The sequence below is a fragment of the Pecten maximus genome, chromosome 1 (genome assembly GCF_902652985.1).
Source record: "Pecten maximus chromosome 1, xPecMax1.1, whole genome shotgun sequence".
Classification (NCBI taxonomy): Eukaryota; Metazoa; Mollusca; class Bivalvia; order Pectinida; family Pectinidae; genus Pecten; species Pecten maximus.
The window spans coordinates 38955659-38981203 of record NC_047015.1 but is presented as its reverse complement, the minus strand read 5'-3'; the positions used below and the strand labels follow the sequence as shown (position 1 = coordinate 38981203).

The 25545-nt window shown below is 36.9% G+C and overlaps 1 protein-coding gene across 3 annotated transcripts in view; it reads right to left on the bottom strand.

Annotated features, from left to right (window-relative positions):
- The window catches only part of LOC117333149 (ATP-binding cassette sub-family A member 5-like), a 50720-nt gene that overhangs the window by 12471 nt on the left and 12704 nt on the right, over positions 1–25545 (bottom strand). For all 3 annotated transcript variants that reach the window (XM_033892315.1, XM_033892298.1, XM_033892307.1), the window contains exons 7-30: positions 24159–24309; positions 23764–23929; positions 22569–22633; positions 22259–22392; positions 21892–22044; positions 21352–21471; positions 20539–20677; positions 19704–19794; positions 18243–18382; positions 16604–16720; positions 14534–14941; positions 12867–13003; positions 11962–12219; positions 11058–11189; positions 10541–10693; positions 10182–10319; positions 7384–7476; positions 6973–7179; positions 6315–6548; positions 4881–5053; positions 3491–3566; positions 2668–2762; positions 952–1071; positions 141–382 (exon numbers count right to left, since the gene is read on the bottom strand). In XM_033892315.1, coding sequence (XP_033748206.1) covers positions 141–382; positions 952–1071; positions 2668–2762; positions 3491–3566; positions 4881–5053; positions 6315–6548; positions 6973–7179; positions 7384–7476; positions 10182–10319; positions 10541–10693; positions 11058–11189; positions 11962–12219; positions 12867–13003; positions 14534–14941; positions 16604–16720; positions 18243–18382; positions 19704–19794; positions 20539–20677; positions 21352–21471; positions 21892–22044; positions 22259–22392; positions 22569–22633; positions 23764–23929; positions 24159–24309 — 3742 coding nt within the window. The remainder of the gene's footprint in view (positions 1–140; positions 383–951; positions 1072–2667; positions 2763–3490; positions 3567–4880; positions 5054–6314; positions 6549–6972; positions 7180–7383; positions 7477–10181; positions 10320–10540; positions 10694–11057; positions 11190–11961; positions 12220–12866; positions 13004–14533; positions 14942–16603; positions 16721–18242; positions 18383–19703; positions 19795–20538; positions 20678–21351; positions 21472–21891; positions 22045–22258; positions 22393–22568; positions 22634–23763; positions 23930–24158; positions 24310–25545) is intronic.

Genomic DNA, 25545 nt, shown 5'->3' with positions numbered 1-25545 from the left:
AATTTGTTCAAGCAAAGATTTCAAATTAGACAAATATTTCTGTTATTTCAATAACTCTAAATGCAATAAGCACATAAATGTTACAAAATCACTTCAGAATGATTCCCTTACACCAAGAATGATGTACTATGAGTGCTGACCTTGTTCTAATGCAGTGAATGATGAGGCTAAAGATTTGATGCTGTTCCTGGGTATACTGTAGTGGACCCTCTCAGCAAACTTTTCTTGACAAGTGGCCTCAGGGAACAAGTCTTTCATATCACTGTCAAGGGCCTCCATCCTGTCATCCAGATCCCCGCCACCCCCCAACAGGCGAAGTTTGACCTCCAACATGTAACCACTTCCATATTTGTTCTTTAGACGCTGTGTTTCTCCTAGACACCTACAACATGGTTTATGTGATAAAAGTTTGCTTTTTTCAGATCACTACACAAAACTTTACAGTAATGTTAGACATCATTTGTACACAATAACATACAAATGATATTTAACATTACTGTAAAGTTTTACCTTTTTAACACATTACTTAAATAGTCTACTTTTGCTGTTAAGCTTTAATTCTATAACTCATTGTCAAGGAGTTTTACATTTTTTAAGGAAGGAATATAAATGTGACCCTTTTATAATTTCCACAAAATCAATATACACCCAGGCACTGAGCTTCAAACCACAAAAATCAAAACCAGTTGGAACACAGCCATTGCAGTACTTCTGATACTGTTCTTTAAAATGTTTGACAGAAAGTTCTATTTATTCTTAGTCATCATATTAATAGACTGTGTGGACAGTGTCTCTAATACATCAGTTTTTGCCTTGTTTGCAGCAGATGTTTATTCCATCGAAATATTTCCCAAATAACAAAGCAATAATTTACTAATTTTATAATAAGACTCCCATTTTAAATTTAGACTTTATATAATGATTTATGCTCTTAACAAATCTTTAACTTACTGTAGTTTTCCATTCACCATGATTGCTACTCTAGAACACAAAGCATCTGCCTCTTCCATGTAATGAGTTGTGAGGATAGCACCTCGTTCTGTACCCTCAAAACAGCTGCTGATGGTGTCCCTGTAATCAACAAGTCACATCATGTAAACAAGATACAGTAGCCAATCATAAGTCACATCATTTAATCACTGTCACTGTAACCAATCACAAGTCACATTATGTAAACACTGTCACGGTAAACAAGTCACATTATGTAAACACTGTCACGGTAAACAAGTCACATTATGTAAACACTGTCACAGTAACCAATCAAAAGTCACATCATTTAAACGATGCCACAGTAACCAATCTCTTGTCACATCACGTAAACACTGCCACAGTAAACAAGTCACATCATGTAAACACTGTCAGGGTAACCAATCTCTTGCCACATCATGTAAACACTGTCAGGGTAACCAATCTCTTGCCACATCATGTAAACACTGCACGGTGAACAAGTCACATCATGTAAACACCGCCACGGTAACCAATCTCTTGTCACATCATTTAAACACTGTCACGGTAACTGATCACAAGTCATATCATGTAAACACTGCCACGGTAGACAAGTCACATCATTTAAACACTGCCACAGTTACCAATATCTTGTCACATCATTTAAACACTGTCACGGTAACTGATCACAGGTCATATCATGTAAACACTGCCACGGTAGACAAGTCACATCATTTAAACACTGCCACGGTAACCAATATCTTGTCACATCATTTAAACACTGCACGGTGAACAAGTCACATCATGTAAACACTGCCACGGTAGACAAGTCACATCATTTAAACACTGCCACGGTAACCAATATCTTGTCATATCATTTAAACACTGCACGGTGAACAAGTCTCATCATGTAAACACTGCCACGGTAGACAAGTCACATCATTTAAACACTGCCACAGTAACCAATATCTTGTCACATCATTTAAACACTGTCACGGTAACTGATCACAGGTCATATCATGTAAACACTGCCACGGTAGACAAGTCACATCATTTAAACACTGCCACAGTAACCAATCTCTTGTCAAATTATGTAAACACTGCACGGTGAACAAGTCACATCATGTTAACACTGCCACGGTAACCAATATCTTGTCACATCATTTAAACACTGCACGGTGAACAAGTCACATCATGTTAACACTGCCACGGTAACCAATCTCTTGTCACATTATGTAAACACTGTCACGGTAACTGATCACAAGTCATATCATGTAAACACTGCATGGTAGACAAGTCACATCATTTAAACACTGCCACAGTAACCAATCTCTTGTCACATCATGTTAACACTGCCAAGGTAACCAATCACTTGTCACACATAAACACTGCCACAGTTAACAAGTCACATCATGCAAATACTGTCAGGATAAAAGGAAAGTGATCCGGGCTGAAATAGATATACCCTATTTCCTTTACCAATGATAACCAAAGTTAGGTGTTATACTTGAATGTGTTATTTATAGTGTTACATCTTGTACACAATTTTGCATAGCAGGAAGGATGTCCAGACATAAGCAGGTATAATGCTATATACCCCCTACTAATTTGGAAAGCCGTGTTAATGTTGTCACAGTATCCAATCACTACACTCAGTAATATCCTGTTAGTTAGGTAGGTATCTATGAGGAGAGTGTATATACAAGGAAATCAAATACTGACCAGAGGAAGCGTTTGGATTGTGGATCCAATCCAGTAGAGGGTTCATCTAGGAGAACTATCTTTGGCCTGCCCAGGATACTCAGAATGTAGCTCAGCTAATCAAGAAGAAACAAACAATACAGTTTACATGGATTTTACTGTAACATTTCAAAACAAACATGTGCTCATTAATGTGCCAACCAGAGAAATATGAAATAAATTCAATGATTCTATTTGCAAATTTCTGGTGTTCATACACAATATGAAGCATACAATTCAAGAGCTTGTACACCTGTATGTATACATGTCACCAAACCTTGTACCTAACTTTAAATGATCCTCCATGTTTTCTCAAATTCTGTAGAGGTAATTCCTGCATTTCTGTCCCTTGGAGGCATTAAGTATAAATCACTTCAGTATGAAAAATTAATTTTGACTTTTAACCACGATTAAAACCCACCAAAGCTAATCATGGGTAGAATTTGGTGCTATGGCCTTTTAACCATGACTAATAACCACCATTGCCAATCATGGGTAGAATTTGGTGCTATGGCCTTTTAACCATGACTAATAACCACCATTGCCAATCATGGGTAGAATTTGGTGCTATGGCCTTTTAACCATGACTAATAACCACCATTGCCAATCATGGGTAGAACTTGGTGCTATGGCCTTTTAACCATGACTAATAACCACCATTGCCAATCATGGGTAGAATTTGGTGCTATGGCCTTTTAACCATGACTAATAACCACCATTGCCAATCATGGGTAGAACTTGATGCTATGAAGCTATCTTGTACAATAACTAAGTCTGCTACTGTGATCTTTCACAGGACTCTTACCTTCCTCTTGGTTCCACCAGACAACTTCTTGGATTGCTTGTTCTTGTGTTCATCTAATTTCAGGTTCTGTATAAAACTGTCAAATCACAGCAAACATTTAATATGGTATCAATAGTGTATATGGGTCATATCCGCAATAAACAATATCCACAAATATTACAGTAAGCAAACTTTTGTTTACATTTTCAATCACTGTACATTGTATATGGAATTCATATTCACTGTGCTACCATTATGAATTATGAATTATTATTATGGCCAAAATCATATTGCAATATATTGTGGGAACTGTAAGCAGTGATTTTACACTGATTTATTACTGTTTGAAAGTTGATTTTGGAGTTGGTTTTCTTCATAAACTTTCTATTATTAATATAGAGTAAACCTGAATATGAGTTTGTTTTCTTTTATTCAAAATTAACAGAAATCGTGATGATGTAAAAAATGAATTATTATGAATAATAAAAATTCAGCTATTTGATAGTTTTGTAGCTATTATCCTTTGCCAAGCATTTTTCTGTAAGTGTTGCTCTGTTGCTATTATTAATTGTCCAGCATTTCTCAGTAAATGTTTGCCACTTAAGATCATGACTAGAATCTTGTAACTGTCGAGGCCAATTTTATAACATTATGCCATTCAGATTCAGCTGAATGTGATGGCGACGAATGTTGAATACGAGATAAATAGCTAAAATATGTTTCACGTTCGTTTTACAAAACATACAACGGTATCATCTTAAATCTTCCCATCAACTTCTTTCAGTCTGAAGTCTCCATTGTTTTATTTAGCACATTTTTTTATAAGCAGCTTCAATGTTTCGTCGTTCTGTATATTAGTTGACAAAGGCTATTTCCGGTTTAAAACCCTGTCATGGAGACTAAGGTGAATCATCAGTGACAAGCAAACATTCGGATGACAGAGATGAAAGCGGTCGTCTAACTTTGATTTTGAGAACGAATATCAACAATTCTCACTGTTTTTACCATGTAAACAGACAACAAAATGGTAGTCAGGGTATATTGATATATCTAGGTATCAATATATTGTATTGACCTTGCCGTTTAGCAATATACCGATTTTTCAATAATACCACCCACTCCTTAGATGTTTACTGAATAATACTTATATTTCCTGTTTTACAGCATATAATTTGAATTACTTACTTTGTTGAATACAAATGGAATTTACAAAGAAGTTTAAATTTGTTAACTTAAAGAAGTTTAAGCTATAATATTTCAAAATAACTTTTTCAGTACATGAAAAAAATAGGAAACATTAAATTTGTCATAAAATAATTAATTTTTAGGCATAAATTTTCAGCAGAGAGAGAGGAGAAACAATTAATACCCTAAATAAAATTAAGCTGAATTGACAAATATTTGTTCTTACTAATTAGAGAGGACAGGGATCTTTTCCTTCGGTACTCCTCGGATATTAGCATAACACTCAATGTGTTCCTTCAGTGTTATAACATCCCACAAGGCATCATGTTGAGGACAGAATCCTAGACCCTTAAATGCTTCCGACATACATGAATGGATATCATATCCTCCGATCACAACCTACAACAGTGTAAACATGACTACCTGTACAGAAACTCTGTAAATGTCTTCTACACAAAGGTTTGTCACAAAATTTTCACAATATGATGCTATCTGAACTTGGGTAAAAAAGGCACTTTGGAGGGAAGACACACATTCAACATCTGAATAGTTTGAGTAATGTGCCTCTTACTACATAATCCGCTGAATGCAATTTCTCCGTTTAATTGTTACACATTTATATTTAATCAAGGTAAGTCCATACATTTGAAAATCACACCACTGCATACAAAGATTCACATGTCAGCCAAATTCAAGTGCTGTTTACAGTAACCTGACAACATCACCCTTGGATCACAGGGCCTTGGATTATGAAATTGTTGCAACCTTCCACTACCTCAACCTTACTCTGGATTGTATTCAGAGTGTTATAAAATGACGTCATTTTGGTGCCATGATGTCCCATCAACACTTGCATGTCACCTCAGATGGATCAGTGCCTTTTTTGAAAACAAAATGTCTAAAGGGCATGTATTGGCAGCATTGCTGAACTGGATATCTGCACAACCATAGCAAAATACATTCATTTAAAGTAATACAGCTAGGGGTCTCCAGATGCAAAACCATTCCCAAGATTAATCCAGGTAGCACATGTGCATTTGTTTGTTTATGTCTAACAATGGTATATATGATTATAGGTCAGTGATCTGAACCATATCCATGTACATAGACTTATTTTGAATCATCAACACCACCTGGGAATTGTTACTACCAAATATGATTAATATCCATCTCATAATGACATTAAAGAAGTTATTAAATCAGTATGTTTATTTACAATTGCCTCTGTTTGACCCAACCCTAACCTATATACAATCAATAATTTTCATCACGTGAGTATACATCGTTCCAATCAAAACATCTATCCACCTCATAGTTGCTAAGGAGATCGTTAAAACAATATTTGTCAAATTACCTCCATCTGTGCTATCCTTACTACCTGAGGATGGTTCGAACCACAAATAGTTGATATCCATCTCATGGTTGCCTGCTAAATAGCTAGTGTTTGATCCAGTCTTTTTCCCTGAGAAATCAACTTTTAAGAAATTTTGCTCTCTGGTTTTGAAAAAGAAGATGCTTAAAGAAATTATTGATGGACCAACACACAGATAAATTCGAGATGTCATGGTATCACTATCTAATAGGCTCAGATTGGCCCTATAAACCCAGTGAGCTAAAAGTGATGTTAATGATTGGGTCTGACTATAACAGAAATACATACCTGTCCTTTAGTAGGAGCGATCTCTGCAATCATCATGTTCAATGTGGTAGATTTGCCTGCACCATTGGGGCCTAGAAGTCCCAGTATCTCTCCTGTATTAACAGCATATGTTGTGTTGCGTACCACCACCTTGGTTTTTTCCTTTTTGGTTGTTTTTCTACAACCTTTGCAGCTACCAGCTCCATCTTTTGTAAACTCCTTCCTCAAATTCTCTACATAAGCTGCCACATTTTCCTATGTAAGAACATGAAATCCTTGTTTATAATCAGAAAAATTATGATGATGAACATAATAATGATCTATGCAACAGATGAATTTCTGTAGCTGTAAATCTGACTCAATATCATCACCATTTATTTCACAATAATCAACAAACAAGCTATATTATAAAATCACTCTTGTTGGCCCAGATCGAAGCGTGCAAGGGGTCTTACTCAAGGAGGAAACTGATCCAGGAGTACTTAGAGGAACCCATATTGTTGCGAAGGTGACCCCATAATTTTCACGCTTGATCAAGGAATAAACTCAACTGTCTTGCCCATAATTTTCACGCTTGATCAAGGAATAAACTCAACTGTCTTGCCACTGTGACCTGACCATCTTAGCCTGTCTACCTGTGTAAACAGAGCTGGATTTCTTCAGCTGGTCATTGACTTACCCTGTCTGATTTAATGCATTGTACCCTCTGTCTCTCACTTGTCACATCCTCGTCCTCATCTTCGATGTCATCATCATTCTTGTGAGGAATCACCTGACTATTTCGCTTCTTTTTCAGACAGGGAAAGGTTTCACGAATATCTCCGCCAGTGGTTTTGATGTCTAGCATCCGAAGTATGAAGAAACCCAAGACAAAGTGGATTATAGGCTAATAAAGAAACAAATTACAGTCTGTAAAGACACATGTAATCACAATTTATTCTACCTTCAAAAACATCTTGAAGCTGTGCACAATTTCTTTTTTCATTCAGAGAATATAACTTGTGATATTGTCAGGAACTTTTTATATAACAAGCAGTATTTACATTAGAATTCATTTATGTTTTCAGTATATCATATCAGAATCACTTACTGCAACAAATGACATCACAAACTCTGGTGAAAAGTAGTCACTGACAGGGATGTCAGAGCCAGGTGCTGAGGTGTACAGATGGATCCGGTAAACCTATAACAGTGAATATTTGGACTACAATCTACAGATTATCCATTATATTCAAAAGACTGTCAGTCACAGACTAACGTTTCCATCAAATCAAACTAGAACTGTCAGCCACAGACTAATTTGTCCATGAAATCAAACTAGAACTGTCAGCCAGAATAAATTGTCCATCAAATCAAACTAGAACTGTCAGCCACAGACTAATTTGTCCATGAAATCAAACTAGAACTGTCAGCCACAGACTAATTTGTCCATGACATCAAACTAGAACTGTCAGCCAGACTAATTTGTCCATCAGATCAAACTAGAACTATCAGCCAGACTAAAATATCCATCAAATCAAACTAGAACTGTCAGCCACAGACTAACTTTTCCATCACATCAAACTAGAACTGTCAGCCAGACTAAATTGTCCATCAAATCAAACTAGAACTATCAGCCAGACTAAAATGTCCATCAAATCAAACTAGAACTGTCAGCCACAGACTAACTTTTCCATCACATCAAACTAGAACTGTCAGCCAGACTAAATTGTCCATCAAATCAAACTAGAACTGTCAGCCAGACAAAATTGTCCATCAAATCAAACTAGAACTGTCAGCCACAGACTAATTTGTCCATCAAATCAAACTAGAACTATCAGCCAGAATAAATTGTCCATCAAATCAAACTAGAACTGTCAGCCACAGACTAACTTTCCATCACATCAAACTAGAACTGTCAGCCACAGACTAAATTGTACAGCAAATCAAACTAGAACTGTCAGCCACAGAATAAATTGTCCATCGAATCAAGCTAGAAAGTGATCGCTATTTCTCCCATACTTCACAGGGTTATCCGGTGGTTGTTAGGGAAAAGATAAATCGATCTTACACAGGGTTGGTAAAGATAGCCGGCACGCGCTATATGACGCTGCTCACAATAACGTAACATCATCATTTTACGTTGAGTAACCAAGTCGTAAATGATGACGTCATCAATTTTGACGTACATTCCAAGGAGCATTGAAGACGGCGTGATAACAAACTTTCATAAAAACTTATGTTTGTTTGCAAGTATGTGAGAAAAGTAATCAATCATGGGCCTGTTCTGCGAACAAGGATATCTCAACTCTCATGTAAGAGTTTGGCTGGCCAGCACTCGGCAAGCCTCGTGCTGACTGGACAAACTCTTACACGAGATATCCCTGTCCACGGAACAGACCCATGATAGATTCTATTAATCTTAATCATGGTGTTAAAAGTGTGTAAAATATAGAATATTTCCAACTTAGGGAACATGTACTATGTGAATTTGTGAAATCAGTACAGCAGTACTGTAACAGTAACTTTCCATGCACTTATTAATGTAGTGAACTATGTGAAATGAAATCATTCTTGAAAATACAAATACAGTGCAACTTCCGAAAACCGAACCTTATAAAAACCGAACACCTCTGAATACCGAACGAATTGTCATTGTACTGAATTCGGAACAACGGACCGATTTTGAGTCCGGTTCCTGTTAAAGTATACCAAAAATAACTTCTGAAAACCGGCCTTACCTGAGCGATTATGACACGAGGTCTGGCCAGTCAACCGAGAAACAACACCTGTGACCCAGAGGGGTGTTATGGTTGTAGTGTATAATCAACACGGTAATTATGAAACAATGCCACACTTCATTGAAGCACAGCAGATTCATTGTTTATCTTCTCAATACAAGTAAGAGTTGGAAGCCTGAGTTTTTACATTCTAATTTAAATGAGGCTCAATGAGGGGTGTTCTTTCAGGGTCATAAATATACACATTGAAATGTTCCCATGCCCGATGTTTATTTTTTAAGACAATACTGATGTCGGGAATATGCCTGGTATCAACTGATCAATTGTAATTAATATTGAAACAACACATCTTCACATGCTTTCATATCATTCGATTTCCGTTTTTTTGTTTGTAAAATAATTAAATATTCTGTATCGGGCCCCACCGCATGGCGAAGCTTCAGCGGATGTAACAGAATGTAGGTTGATCGTTAAGTGCAGTAAATGTACAAATACTATTATAATCTACAGTTAAAGTAATTATAATTTCTTATGTAATCTGCAATATATGCATTGATTTACTTTCATGACATCCATATTCTTCAGACAAACCAAATTGTCTACGTATATACAATAGGCCTAGTGCCGGTTTGTAATCAGGTACAATCTAACAAAACATCGTCTGACCAATTATAATCGGAACTCGACCAGTTATTTCGACCAACTTCTCCAAACCGAACCCTCTGTAAACCGAACAAATATCCATGTCCGATGCATGTTCGGTTTATAGAGGTTCCACTGTATAATGCAATAACACTTTGTTAAGAACAGTAATGACTATGGGAGTTAAACATATATGCAGATAATATAAAACTTTCCAAGTCATCTACTGACACTATAAATCTTTCTCAATTGTCTACCTAAGGGCTTTTCCAGCAAAACATCTACCCCACCCCAAGACTCCATGTTTAGTCAAGGGCTACCACCTATAGAATTTATTTAATAAATTACATAGAAGTAATAGGAAGGCAATCAAACCATGTATAGAAGTGATTTATTGTGGAGTCCTGGGGGCAGGTAGATATTTTAATGGCATAGCCCTAAGATATCAAACTTTCTAAATCGCCTACGAAACATATAAAACTTTTTCAATTGTCTACTAATGATATTAATTAAACAAAGTATTTACTCTATCAATGTAGTAGAGTCCTCCAAACACAGCATATGGAGGATCAAGGAGCAGGAAGACGTAGTGGAGGATTGATGCAACATTATTTCTCAACAGCATGTCCAACAGAGACACAATGATGTAGGGAATAAAGGATATCTGAAACAGATCAACAACATGGTTGGTAAAAACTTCCATTTTTTTTTACTTCCTTTTGGTAGAAGTCTTGAGCTGAATTTAAAGATCTGATTAAATCATAATAGTTTATACAACACTTCTTAATTGAAAGCAGAATGTCACAGAGAAAATTATAAAGTTTACTGTAATACACTTTTAAATTAGCTCTTTTTATTCAAACAATAATTTGAAATTCCACTTACGAAAAAGAATATGGTTACTCCTGCACCTTGGGCACTCTCAAACTTGGTGAAAAGGTATGAAATTAGGTAGGCAAACACTGTATTACTGGGCACGAAGCACACAAACAGGATCAGCATGGCCAACACTGCCCCACTATATGTCAAACTAGCCGGCTGACAAATAAATCAAGAAGTGACAATTACAACAAGTACATGACTAATTATATGCGATTAACATAGTGATAATAGAGATATTAATCTAGAAAATATTATAATTAAGTTGAAAATGTTACTCTGGCTATTATATATGCACACATAAGTATAGATAACTGTCATTGATCCAAAGATTTGCTATGACCTAATCTGAGCTAGGATATGACAACTCAGAGTTGGCACTCAGGAAGCAACTTCATACATTAACATTCCTACAAGATACAAGATCAGGTATTCATGAATACATCAACATTCACGTAGGTGAGGTATACAGGTATTCAACAGCAGTGCTCCATTTTATGTTTGACTGAACTGTATGACTTACCTGAAGTGCAAGTGCGAAAATAACAGATAATGTGGCTGGTATCAGGTACTGGAGAATGTCTACGAAAAAGGTGGTGGCCCAGTACATGGTAAATGTTACGCCTGTAACCCTCATCTGACTCCTGACCTTGAACTACAATTCAAAAAATACATCCACGATTACAAAAGACCTAAAGGGATTGTCTCCAGTGACAGAGCTAGATTTTTGGGCTTATCCTTCTAGCATTTCATTTTTTTTTCATTTCCACTTACTGGTAATAATGTTGAGAAGAGTTTTATGTTGGCAGTAGAAGGTATGACCAGAGGAGTAAATATCTAAAGGCTAACAGGCCTCTTGGCAGTGACCATGTAGTATGTAAACTTTAAAATTCATTTTACTGCCACTGCAAATCAAGTTGTATTAACTGATATTCATCACTCTTGTTGGCTTGAATGTAAGCATGTAAGGCGTGTTACAGTGAGAGGAAACTGAAGCACCGGAGAAAACCCACATGGTTGAGCAGGTGACTCATATACCTTTTTACATCAGATCAGGGAATCAAACCCCAGTAGTCTCTGTGAAAGAGCAGAATGTTACCAATGCGCCACCCAATCAACCATGTAGTATACATATAAATGTGCATGTATTCTGTCATGTCCAGCGATTGCATACATTGTGGTGGCAATCCTATCATTTACAAAATGTACAGGATAAAGTGTAAACTAAAATTTAAGATATATTTTTACAAGTGTATTTTTCCCAACATACCATTGCTCAATGGGAGACTTTTATCCTTATATAATTTGTATCTGATACTAATTTACATCATCCAGTAAATTTTAACTGAAAAACTTTAATGCTAACAAACATCTGCATACAATCAACAAATAATAAAATTGAATTTAACAATTTGTCAACTACAAACCTGTCTATCTTTGACAAGTGCTATAGCAAATGATGGCGGTACTGTCACAAATGCCATAGCCACTAATATGGTTGCAGAAAATGCACCTTGGTCATAAGTACGTGAGCTGGGTCCTTTTGGCCAAGGCAGGCTGACCACGGACTGGAGCGGCGAGAGGTTTAAAGCAGTGAGTAACTTGTTTGTCATCAGGCTAATGGCTGCTGGCATGGAGTGGATGGCACTGTCATTGTACACTGCTGTGAAACCTTGGTTTATCACCTGAAACACGTTAAAATCTACAGCTGTCGAAGTTTATAGATACAAGGTGGCACATTACTAAGTGTATGTGCTGTTGGGGTGTAAAGCCAGAATTATTGAGTGGATGTAATACCAAATGTATTTAGGAAACATGTACTATACTCACTGACTCAGTCACCATGTACTGTACTCACTGACCCAGTCACCATGTACAATACTCACTGACCCAGTCACCATGTACAATACTCACTGACTCAGTCACCATGTACAATACTCACTGACTCAGTCACCATGTACTGTACTCACTGACCCAGTCACCATGTACTATACTCACTGACTCAGTCACCATGTACAATACTCACTGACTCAGTCACCATGTACTATACTCACTGACTCAGTCACCATGTACAATACTCACTGACTCAGTCACCATGTACTATACTCACTGACTCAGTCACCATGTACTGTACTCACTGACTCAGTCACCATGTACTATACTCACTGACTCAGTCACCATGTACTATACTCACTGACTCATTCACCATGTACTGTACTCACTGACTCATTTACCATGTACTATACTCACTGACTCAGTCACCAGGCACTCTACTCACTGACTCAGTCACCAGGTACTATACTGACCATGTTTACTGGTGAGAAATACTGACCGATCCAGCGACTGTGTACGTGTCGAGTTGAACCCCCATCTGGTGATACCCAGGCAACAGATTACTGGCATTAGCAAAAGTCTCGGTCACAAAGTCAGCACTGATCAAATTCATGAAGGTTGTAGAATCGGCAGAAGCTGAGTAAATATTACAACAATTGAAAGCAAAGCATTTTTCTAACCAGCTTCTTAACACAGGAATTTTCCCAACATACTAATAGCACAGCATAAATAAACCAACTTTACATTGATAAGTCGGCTAAATCACAATACTTGCCATTATATCCAGAAACTGTAATTAGCACAGCATTCTTCTAACCAACTAATTAGCACAGCATTTCTCCTAACCAGCTTCTTAACACAGGAATTCTCCCAACATAATAATCAGCTCAGAATTTCTCCTAAAATCTGCAGAAGCTGAGTAAATAATACAGCAATATTAACAGAACAACTTAATATTGTGATAAAGCTACACAACGCATGTAATTTTTAAACAGAACAGAAGAATGTCACATGCTGTTAATAAAGAATACTTATTTTGGCTCATTCAAAATTTTTAAAAGTGTACATAATTCATTACCAAAATTCAAGCAATAAACCAATTTTACATTGATAAGTCTGCTAAATCACAATACCTGCCATTATATGCAGAAACTGTAATTAGCACAGCATTTCTCTCAACAAACTAATTAGTACAGCATTTCTCCTAACCAGCTTCTAAACACAGAAATTTTCCCAATATACTAATTAGCACAGAATTTCTCCTAACCAACTGATTAGCACAGCATTTCTCCAAACCAACTTATTAGCAAAGCATTCTCCTAACCAGCTTCTTAACACAGGGATTCTCCCAACATACTAATAGCACAGCATAATTGAACCAACTTTACATTGATAAGTCGGCTAAATCACAATACTTGCCATTATATGCAGAAACTGTAATTAGCACAGCATTCTTCTAACCAATTAATTAGCACAGCATTTCTCCTAACCAGCTTCTTAACACAGGAATTCTCCCAACATAATAATCAGCTCAGAATTTCTCCTAACCAACTAATTAGCACAGGAATTCTCCCAACAAACTTATTATCACAGCATTTCTCCCAACAAATTAATAACCACAGGATTTCTCCCAACAAATTAATCAGCACAGCATTCTCCTGACAAACATCTGCCCACAGGTAAGTGGCCATCCAGATTCTAGTACACTTTGCCATGACTTTGTCACAGCAAGTATTAACAAGCTAATTCGTAGAATTTATATCCCTCGCTTTCCCATCCCCCCTTTTGTGAGAGGGTAATCTGATAATATTTGTTGCCATTATTGCAAGGAAACATCCAAAAGTTATATTTTTCGTTAATCAAGGGGCCATAACTCAGCCACATAACATCTACGAAAAAAGAAGATCAAACTTGACTGAGCCATTTAGGCATTCGATGTTGTTACCAAGTTTCAAGAAAATCTGATGATATTTGTTGCTATTATTCCATGGAAACGAAGTGTGAAAGACGGACGGACAGTCGGACGAACCCAAATCAATATCCCCCGTTTCGTGAAAGGGGATAACATATTAATAACGCATTAATAGACCACAATGGCCGGCAAACAAATCTCTTTTACCAAGGCAATTCAACTGAATGTACACAAGACTTAAAAGTAAAACTTACCAACAGCATCATTGACAGCCAGTGTGGGGGTACCGGCAGGCGTGCCCATTTTTCTAGCATATTGTGTGATGGCATTATCAATGTAGAGGGCCACTGGGGCAGTGTCTGGTGAAGGGGATTGCACATATTTATTCACCAACATTCCAGCCAACACAAAGAGGGCTGGAAAGATCAATGAAAAAATTATAGCTCCTGGATCTCTGATCAGTCGGAAAAAACGAACTTTGCAAAGAGCCCAAAACTGTTGGGATCTTAATGCGGACCGATCTACACATGAGGTTGACATGGCAGTATCCATTGTCATGGTTTCAGAGTTTATGGGATTGTTGGGATTTTCCATAGATCCATATGATTGCTTTGATGGAGTCATGGTGATATCCTTCAAATCAAATGAACTGTCGTCTTCCTCTGAAATTACATAACATTCATTAACAGTTAAGCATAAGATAAGCTTCTTCAATCCTGTGTTGTGTTTATACCAGTACATTTCTTAAGACTATAACTTCAAGGACATTTCACATCTATAAGATGTTATAACAAGAGGCCCGTGAGGCCTGTATCACTCACCTGGTTGGATTTGACCAAATGTCAAAATAATGTTCATGTTCAATTTGTTCCATTTGTCAATCTCAAACAGTGCTATAGATGATTAAAGTGTGGGATCCCAACTGCTTTAAAGAAATAACATGGTCCTGACTCTCTAAGAGTCTGAAAGACCGCAAAGATTATTTTTACAACATGCATTCATTACTTTATGATTAGTACTGATTTAAAGGAATTACCTTTCTTTCCCCTATGAGGGCCCACCCCTTTGGCCCATTAGGAGTCAAAATCATCATGAATGCAAAATCTGTTTCGCTTTCCCCAAGGATGTTTCTGACCAAACTGGGTTCAAATCCATTCATAACTTAATAACTAGTAGCGATTTAAAGGAATGACCTCTATTTCCCCTATTGGGCCCCGCCCCTTTGGCCCCCTCAGGGATCAGAGTCACCACTAATGTAAAATCTGTTCCCCTTCCCATTTCCCTAAGGATGTTACTGACTTAATTAATTTCAAATCCATCATAACCTTATTACTAGTAGCGATTTAAAGGAATTACCTCTCTTTCCCCTATATGACCTTGCCCCTTTAGGGTCAGAGTCACCATTTATGCAAAATCTGTTCCCCTTTCCCCAAGGATGTTTCTGACCAAATTTGGTTCAAATCAATTCATAACTTAATGACTAGTAGTGATTTTAAATAAAAAACCTCTATTTCCGCTATTGGGCCCCGCCCCTTTGGTCCCTCGGGAGTCAGAGTCACCAATTATGCAAAATCTGTTCCCCTTCCCCCAAGGATGTTTCTGACCAAATTGGGTTTAAATCCATTCATAACTGTATGACTAGTAGCGATTTAAAGGAATTACCTCTATTTCCACTATTGGGCCCCGCCCCTTTGGTCCCTCGGGAGTCAGAGTCACCAATTATGCAAAATCTGTTCCCCTTCCCCCAAGGATGTTTCTGACCAAATTGGGTTTAAATCCATTCATAACTGTATGACTAGTAGCGATTTAAAGGAATTACCTCTATTTCCCCTATTGGGCCCCGCCCCTTTGGCCCCTTTAGGGTCAGAGTCACCATTTATGCAAAATCTGTTCTCCTTCCCCCAAGGATGTTTCTGACCAAATTGGGTTCAAATTCATTCATAACTTTATGACAAGTAGCGATTTAAAGGAATTGCCTCAATTTCCCATATTGGGCCCCGCCCCTTGGGCCCCTTGGGGGTCAGAGTCACCATTAATGCAAAATCTGATCCCCATCTGCCAAGGATGTTTCTGACCAAATTTGGTCAATATCCAATCAGAACTTTTGACTAGTAGCGATTTGAAGCAATTGTTGACGGACGGACGACGGACGCCGCGCCATGGCATAAGCTCACCGGACCTTCGGTTCAGGTGAGCTAAAAATTACACAAGTTTTTACTAAATGATAGGTGTAATTATGGCTAATAAAAAAGTATATATATTGTCATCAAGGAATACCCCTGCTATTAATTAAAATATCCAATTATAATATAGACCCAATTTACCTAATTTGAGGAAAACTTCTTCCAGTGATGTCATGGAAACGCCATAATTTTTAATTCCAAGAGAGTCTGCCATGGAAGAAATAGAGGTGTTTGGTTTCTCAAGCGTTGAAAATAATACTGGAATGAAAGATGTTGGAGTGAGATTGTTTTTAACATGTATAAAAAGTTAAATACCATCATGGATGGAAAATGTATGATATAATTACCTACTTATATGAAATCATCAACCTCACAGGTACACAGTGGAGAAGGTCTTGTACTTTTTAACTTTTAGACATGTCCCTACCTGGGAATACTCATTAAGATTAACTGTGTAAACTATTACCCTATCTGGGAACACTTGTTCACACTGACAGCGTTAGCCAGGTCCTTATCTGAGAACACTCATTCAGATTAAGTGTGTAACCCATTTTCCTACCTCGGAACACTCATTCAGATTAAGTGTGTAACCAAGTTCCCTACCTTGGAACACTCATTCAGATTAAATGTGTAACCCATTTTCCTACCTCGGAACACTCATTCAGATTAAGTGTGTAACCAAGTTCCCTACCTCGGAACACTCATTCAGATTAAGTGTGTAACTAAGTTCCCTACCTTGGAACACTCATTCAGATTAAGTGTGTAACCCATTTTCCTACTTCGGAACACTCATTCAGATTAAGTGTGTAACTCAGTTCCCTACCTTGGAACAAGTGTGTAAGCCAGTTTCGTATCTGGGAACACTCGTTCAGATTAACTGTGTAAGCCAGTTTCGTATCTGGGAACACTCATTCAGATTAAGTATGTAACCCAGTTTCCTACCTTGGAACACTCGTTCAGATTAACAGTGTAAGCCAGTTTCCTACCTCGGATTACTCATTCAGATTAAGTATGTAAGCCAGTTTCCTACCTGGGAACACTCATTCAGATTTAGTGTGTTAGCCAGTTTCCTACCTCGGATTACTCATTCAGATTAAGTGTGTAAGCCAGTTTCCTACCTCGCATTACTCATTCAGATTAAGTGTGTAAGCCAGTTCCCTACCTGGGAACACTCATTCAGATTAAGTATGTAAGCCAGTTTCCTACCTCGGATTACTCATTCAGATTAAGTGTGTAAGCCAGTTTCCTACCTCGCATTACTCATTCAGATTAAGTGTGTAAGCCAGTTCCCTACCTCGGATTACTCATTCAGATTTAGTGTGTTAGCCAGTTTCCTACCTCCGATTACTCATTCAGATTAAGTGTGTAAGCCAGTTTCCTACCTCGGATTACTCATTCAGATTAAGTGTGTAAGCCAGTTTCCTACCTCGGATTACTCATTCAGATTAAGTGTGTAAGCCAGTTTCCTACCTCGGATTACTCATTCAGATTAAGTATGTAAGCCAGTTCCCTACCTGGGAACACTCATTCAGATTAAGTATGTAAGCCAGTTTCCTACCTCGGATTACTCATTCAGATTAAGTGTGTAAGCCAGTTTCCTACCTCGCATTACTCATTCAGATTAAGTGTGTAAGCCAGTTCCCTACCTCGGAAGTTGTGTAACTTGCTCAGATTAAGCTTGCAAGTCGGTTCCCTACCTGAGAAGATGTGCAACTCATTCAGATTAAATGTTTAACCGAGGTCGACTTTACCTGAAAATACTTGTAGAACAGGTCCTTACCTGGGAAGTTGCGTAACTCGTTCAGAGGGAGAGTGTAAGCCAGTTCTTTGCCGTGAGTCCTTTGTAATTCTCCACCTGACACACAGCTCTTGACAAGCTGAGTCACTTGATCAACATCACATCCAGGGTCGACTACCATACTACAAATTACATCAGGGTCAATCACTATATCATCAGATTACAATCAATTTCAGCCTTAACTGCTTGTCACAAAAATTAATATACAAGATGTATAAAGAATTATATGAAATACCCACATTAAGTGAAAAGCATGTTTAAATATGAATTATTAAAAAGACATGGGATATGCTGAATCATGTATATAACACTGCATTATATAGCTTTTTAGTTCCTTTTGGGACCCATGAGAGATGCAAGGAGCAAAAAGTGCGGAAATCAAGCAGACTGTGAATCAGGAATATTAAAATAGGCCTGAACAGTGGTTTGATTAACATGTATAGCAGATGAGGCTCATTGATCCTTCTTGTCAGTTGAAAGGCCAGAAGGCCATAATAGCAGAAGTAAAATCTGTTAAATAAACAAGCATGGTGGGTATTGCTGAAGCAATACTTGTCCCCTACCGGCTCCCGATAAAAATAGTAACAGTGACCATAACCTCGACCCAAAAACTTGAACTTAATCTGTAGCTACTCATACTGAAGTTACATACCAACTTTCACCAACATACCTTGTAGTATAGCTGAGAAAACTGAGTGGACGAACAGACAGGGAGGAAACCTATACCCCCACTCCCTCCTAGTTTCTCTGGTAGGGGACTAATAACATTAACCCCATAATTTCATCAATTTCTAGTCACAAGTAATAATAAATATTGAGGCTCAGAGCAGTAGTTGATCATCATTCTTATATCTTCATTTCAGAATATTTCCATGCCCCCCCCCCCCCATAATCATACCATAAGTGCCCCAGATTATAATACTTATGTTCATTTCAATCAAACTCTAGTATCATTTCACTGGGTGTGTAATGATTTGAGTCATATAATCATGGTAATCCCATTAATATATCTAAATCCTTTCCAAAATGGAGGTCCTGATGTTTTCAAGCACTATGAGTCACATGACATACATTATGCATTAGGAATGAAATTTTACATATTTCTGCCTAATGTAACTCCACATAAAAGTCAGAGATTAGCATATTGACCTTCATCCACCTTATTCAAAATTGATATGACCTTGATCTTTGACTTCATGACTCTAAACATCAATACTGTATACCCTCATATGAAGAGGAACAGTACTGGTATATCACGATCGATTATTTCTAAATTGAGGTTTTATTTGACCCAAAGTGACCTTGAAATTTGACCTCTGACTAAAAATTAATACCATACATTCTATCATAAGTATCCATTACACTGTAAATAACTTTTTGCAGATAGATTTTCACCAACAGTCTTTATTTACAGACACTGACAGGATAATACATCTGACTTACTTGAGGTGATATCCAATACCAAATTTACTTTTCAGGAACAGGGATGATCCACAGCATCTCAATTTACCTTTGCTGATGATGGCTTTCCGATCTATAAGCAGACAATATTGTATGGCTCTAAGGTCAATACTGTCATTAAAGTTTACTTAAGAATTAATTTTAAATGCCTTCCTATGGTATTTATAGCTGTCATTATAATGACAGAGTTTTGCAGTCAAACATCACACTGCATACTATAACAACGAAGGCATCACTGACCATAAAAATCCCTTGGCAACAACAATTACTGGTACCGGTAATCACCAAAACGAATGTAAATCTATTCAGTACCAATCTATTTATCATTAGATAGTAAAATGACCTCATTTTTGCTTTTTGTGTAAAATGTACCAATTAAAGTTTCAGGACAGTCAGTGTCCAGTTGTTCTAAAGGTGATTAGTGGGTCAAAGTTCAACAAAAATTTTAAAAACCTGATAAAATCATTTCTGGTAAAACTAACCTGACAAAATTTTATGAAACTATAACACTCTTCAGTCTACAGAATACATATTGTAGCAAGGCAGTTATTAATGTTTACATGTACCGGGGTATATCTTTACATTTCCTACACCTCTTGTAGTCAGATACAAATTCCACTACGATACAAGATGAAAAACGCCTTTAATATTCAAGGTAAAATAAAATTTCATACATTTTTCCATAACACAATATTATTGTTATATCAATAAAAACAGACGTTTTTTGGGGGGAAATATTATAGATCCTATACATGAAAGAAAGGGGTCTTCAATTCAATTTCTTTTTACTTTACTACGAAACAATAAAACTGCATACCTGCCAGAATGTCAGCTTCATCCATGAAATGTGTTGTCAGCACAATAACTCTTCCTTCTTTTTTCTCTTTTAGAATTGACCAAAGATGGCGTCGAGAGAATGGATCCATCCCAGCAGTTGGCTCATCAAGGAAAATTATCTAAAAAGTAGATCCAGGATAAAGCACTTCAACATTCTGTGGTTACAAGCAACTTTTTAGTAATCCATGGTGGAGGTTGTGATATGTTGTGCTAATTTTGGTGTTATTCAAGCAAAGCAATTTTAATAGGGAATGGTGTCATGGTCCTTTTATAATACACATTGCTATCAAATAGCTGACAAACATAAGAGAAACTCCTGTAGGGCCATAATACCATGTGCTTAAAAATCCATTACTTATATCTAAATTGTATAAAGTGAAATTCAAGCTTTTTTATTTCAAGCACTTTCCTTATGTCAGTTTGTATTATAGTTCTTGAAACAGCAAAATCTGTATTGTCACTATAAGACTGTTGATGCCACAATATCGTGGTCACATGATTATATGATTTAAGACTTACAACACATACTTCAACAACTATGTGTTTGATTCATTCTGCTACAATAGGGGGATGTGGTGCAAATATAAAATATCAGTATTTTTTAGCAGCTTCCACAGGACATAAACCATTGGTTACACTTCATCTCGTTTTCAACTATATTAGTTTCTGTTTCTGTCCAAACTTGACAGCACAGATTGACTAGATAACTATTTAATGGTTAGTTGGATGGTATGATTAATCACTGTGTCATTTGACAATATAAAAGTTGACTGAGCTGCTGGAGTCAGTTTACCTTTGGGTCTCCAATAAGGGCAATGGCCACACACAGCTTCCTCTTCTGACCACCACTGAGGTTCTTGGCAAAAGTGTTCCTCTCTTTGTACAAATCAACATTTTGTAGAGCTTTCTCAGCCTACAATTAATTTGAATTAAAAAATTTAAGTACATTGTATTGAATTTCTAATACTTCCAAATAAATAACTCATTCTATTAATAATAATGAATAGTTGGAGATGTCTTCATTAAAGGTGGGTTTCAATAGTGTAGGAATGAAAACATATATACTCTTACTATACAGAAACTGGTGAGTAACAAGAAAATTTCAAATTTTTAATTTTTCTTAAAAACTTGTAATTAATCATACCAATAATAGCCAGTGTGCTGAAAGCAACTTTGTCTAAAGAAGAATATATCTTATAACACTAGGTATCAGGTATTGTTGCTCACTCTTCCTTTTACTTTTTCATTTTATTTTTACTTGTGTTTTTTAAATGATATATAATACAAATGATGAATTTTCATCTCTACAGTAAATATATTTTAAAACTGGTACCTCAGACTGAAGTCGGCTATCAGAGACACCTTTGATGGCTCCGTATAAGTGTAAGTGCTCCACACTGGACAAATCATCAAATAAGATGTTGTGCTGGGGACAAATGCCAGTCATAGAGCGAATCTTCTGCATGTCCAGTCCATTGGCAATGTTCTGATATCAAGAAATGAATTATCATCAGTCTATATAACCGACAAATTTATTTCACACAAAAGTTCATATCAAAAGTTATCATTTAACCATTGCCAGAAATTTAATGTACTTAAGAAAAATATTTATAATATCATTAACCTGATAGATGAACAAAAGCGATATGAGGTGAATTAGAGGTGAAAGTTTATCATCAGCTGAATTTTAAAAGCCTTACCAAACCAAGTATTGAGGCTGTTCCTTTGGTTGGGGGCATCAGTCCAGTCAACATGTTGACCAGAGTTGTTTTTCCTGCTCCATTGTGACCTAACAGACATGTGACTTGACCTTCGTAGATGTCCAATGACAAACCTTCAGAAGAGAAACATTAGTGTCATTACGGATAGTGCACCAAAATGATTCGAGTTTGATAAGAGTTTGATACCTGACTGGAAGTGTTAAGGTAAAGGTCTGGTTTCCTCCTATACTTCCGATATACACTAGACTTCCTCCCATACCTTCTCTTAATTCCATAATAACAAACTTACCATTGACAGCTGGGACCATCTCTTTAGTCTCCTTTGACTTGAACTCTTTGTGGATGTCTAGAAGTCTACAATCAAAATAAGAAGGATTTACAAAACATTGGGACTCATTATCCAATAAATGATACACCAGGTAAAATTAAAAGTCAACAAAAGGGCCATGGGCCTTAACGGTCACCTGAGTTTTGAAATATTTCAGTAAATTTGACCCTGACCACCAGCCACTGAGGGCCAATAATTGCATACCAGGAAACTGCCTTCCAAAACTGCTAATTCCAATAGAAATGAAACAAATGATAAGTCAAAAATGTTATTTTACTATATAAACTATAGTAAAGTTTATCCCCCTCCCCGTGAGAACCCCAGGGTCATGAAATTCACAATTTTGGTAAAGCACCTTAAGATCATTCTATCTGTGAAGAGTATTTGATTCTACTATATCTGGAAGTTGAAAAGAAGATTTTTGAAATTTTAGTCAATTTGACCCTTTTTGGCCTCGCCCCTCAAGTCCCTAGGGGGTGGGAATAATATAATTCACAATTTTGGATGACATTTGGCCATGGAAGCTTCCTGCCAAATTTCATTCAATTTGGTTGAGCGGTTTTGGAGAAGAAGTCAAAAATAAAATGTAAATTGTTTACAATGCACAATGGACGACAAACGATGCACAATGCCGTCTCAGGTGACCTAAAAAGTAAAAAGATCAATTAACTTTAATAGGGCTAAACTAGTTGATGATGTCGAATTTCTTTCTATATTTTTTCTTTTGTTGTTATTATTTCTGATTTATCATTAATTACCTGTAAATAAGATACATGAAATTTAACTCATAATTATTACCTGTAAATAAAATACATGAAATTTAACTCTATCTGGTAAATTGAATACAAAAATATTCAAAGATATTTCACATGTGGCAGTGAACACTTCACAATACCATAAATGGACCTAAAATTATTCATTAAATAAAGCAACACTGAAATAATCAACCTAACTTTTCTTCATATTGATGTCAATAATTATATGTTTATCAAAGTTAAAACTGTATAGAAAATAATATCAAAGAAGCCACACCAATGAGGGTTGTGTAACTTGACAATGATAAATTAACAAGAGCCGACACTGACAAACATACTGCTTGTTAAAAACCAATGATATTTTTCAGTATGATAACAGTTTTTGCTATTGAAATATCTACCTAACAGCAGTCTTGTCTCTGAGGTCTTCAGGAACAGATTCCACAAATTCTTCATTTCCTTCTGCATATTCCACCTTATTGAGCAGGGCCAGGTCATCATCCCCTTTGGTGCACCAGTAGGAGGGCATAAAAAGGTACCAGGGCTTATGTCTGGCACCAAACTCCCCTGTCACAGACAAAATGTGTGTCATCAGTGATGATAACATGCACATGTATGTATATATATGTATACAGTTGTAAGTTTTCATCATTCAAACAGAAGCCAGGATTTTAAAAAAAAATATATAAATGTATACATTTTCCCTGTTGGGCCTCATCTTTCTTACCCTTTTGCGTGAGGTGAAAAAATATACTGACAACAAAGAAAGGTTACAGTTGACAAACTGAGAACATACCTGGAAGGACGTTGTCAAGGTAGGCAGCAAGGAAGAAATACAGCAGAGCATCTACTAGCAACATCACCATAGGAGCATAGAGGGGAAAGTCACCGTCACTTATGGTACTAAAGTTCATTCCACCATTCAATGGTTTGTCAAGGAATATAGCCTGTTAAAAAATAGTAACGACAAATATAAATACCCTAGAATGTTAAGTGTTCATTACAGGTACCATTATACAATATGTTACATTGCATTACTGCACATTGACACTTTGAAAATCCAAAATTTTATTCCCAGAAGATGTGGACTGAATTTTCTGGCAGTATGTATGGAATTGGAAGAGTGAGGGCAGTTTGCTTTATCATCAGACATAGTGAAAGAAAGAAATTAACTGATGTCAGATGAAAGTGATAGAATTGTAGTTGACCAATTGGAACATCAGTTAGATAATTTTCATCATAAGTGAAACTAAAGTTTAAGTAAAACTAAAAGGCAGAGTCAGACTAAGAGATACAGAAGGGATACAATCAGGGAAGGTTGCCTGTGTTCAGTGACAGAGAGCAAGAGAGAGAGAGAAGACAGGGAAGGTTGTCTGTGTTTGGTAAGGGAGTGAGAAGATAGAAAGAGAGAGAGAGAGGACAAACAAGGAATATCATCATGGAAGGTTGTCTAGATCTGTGCTCCAAGAGAATGAGGGACAGAGAGGGAATCATTAGGGAAAGTTGCAAATTGTCTGTGTTTGGTGTGAGAGAGAGACAGCAAGAGAGAGAGAGAGAGAAGACAGAGAAGGCTGTCTGTGTTTGGTGAAGGAGAGAGAGAGAGAGAGAACAAGCGAGAGAGAGAAGACAGAAGGGATACCATCAGGGAAGGTTATCTGTGTTTGGTGAAGGAGAGAGAGACAACAAGAGCGAGAGAGAGAAGACAGAGAAGGGATACCATCAGGAAAGGTTGTCTGTATTTGGATAGAGAGCAAGAGAGACAGAGAATAGATACCATCAGAGAAGGGTGTCAATGCTCTGAGAGAGCGTTAGAGTGAGAGAGAGAATACCATCAGGGAAGGTTGTGCTCCGAGAGAAAGGGAGACAGAAAAGGGAAGAGAAGGATGTCTGTGCTTTGAAAGGAAGGAAGACTTTGAGAATAGCTGACATGGAAGGAAGAATGTTGAATATTCAGTGGTACACAACTGGTTTAAAGATAAAGAAGTCCTAATTATTAAAAACGTGCAACTGGAAAAGAGTGTACTGACATGATTCCTCTGACTATACAACCACCATGTCAAGCAGTTACCCTTTCAACGAAATCTACTTGGTCACATCAGGATACACATACCACATGTAGTACGTAACATAGTAAGTTTACTGTTTCACCTATAGCAAGATAAGAATATAGTAACTAAAGAAGT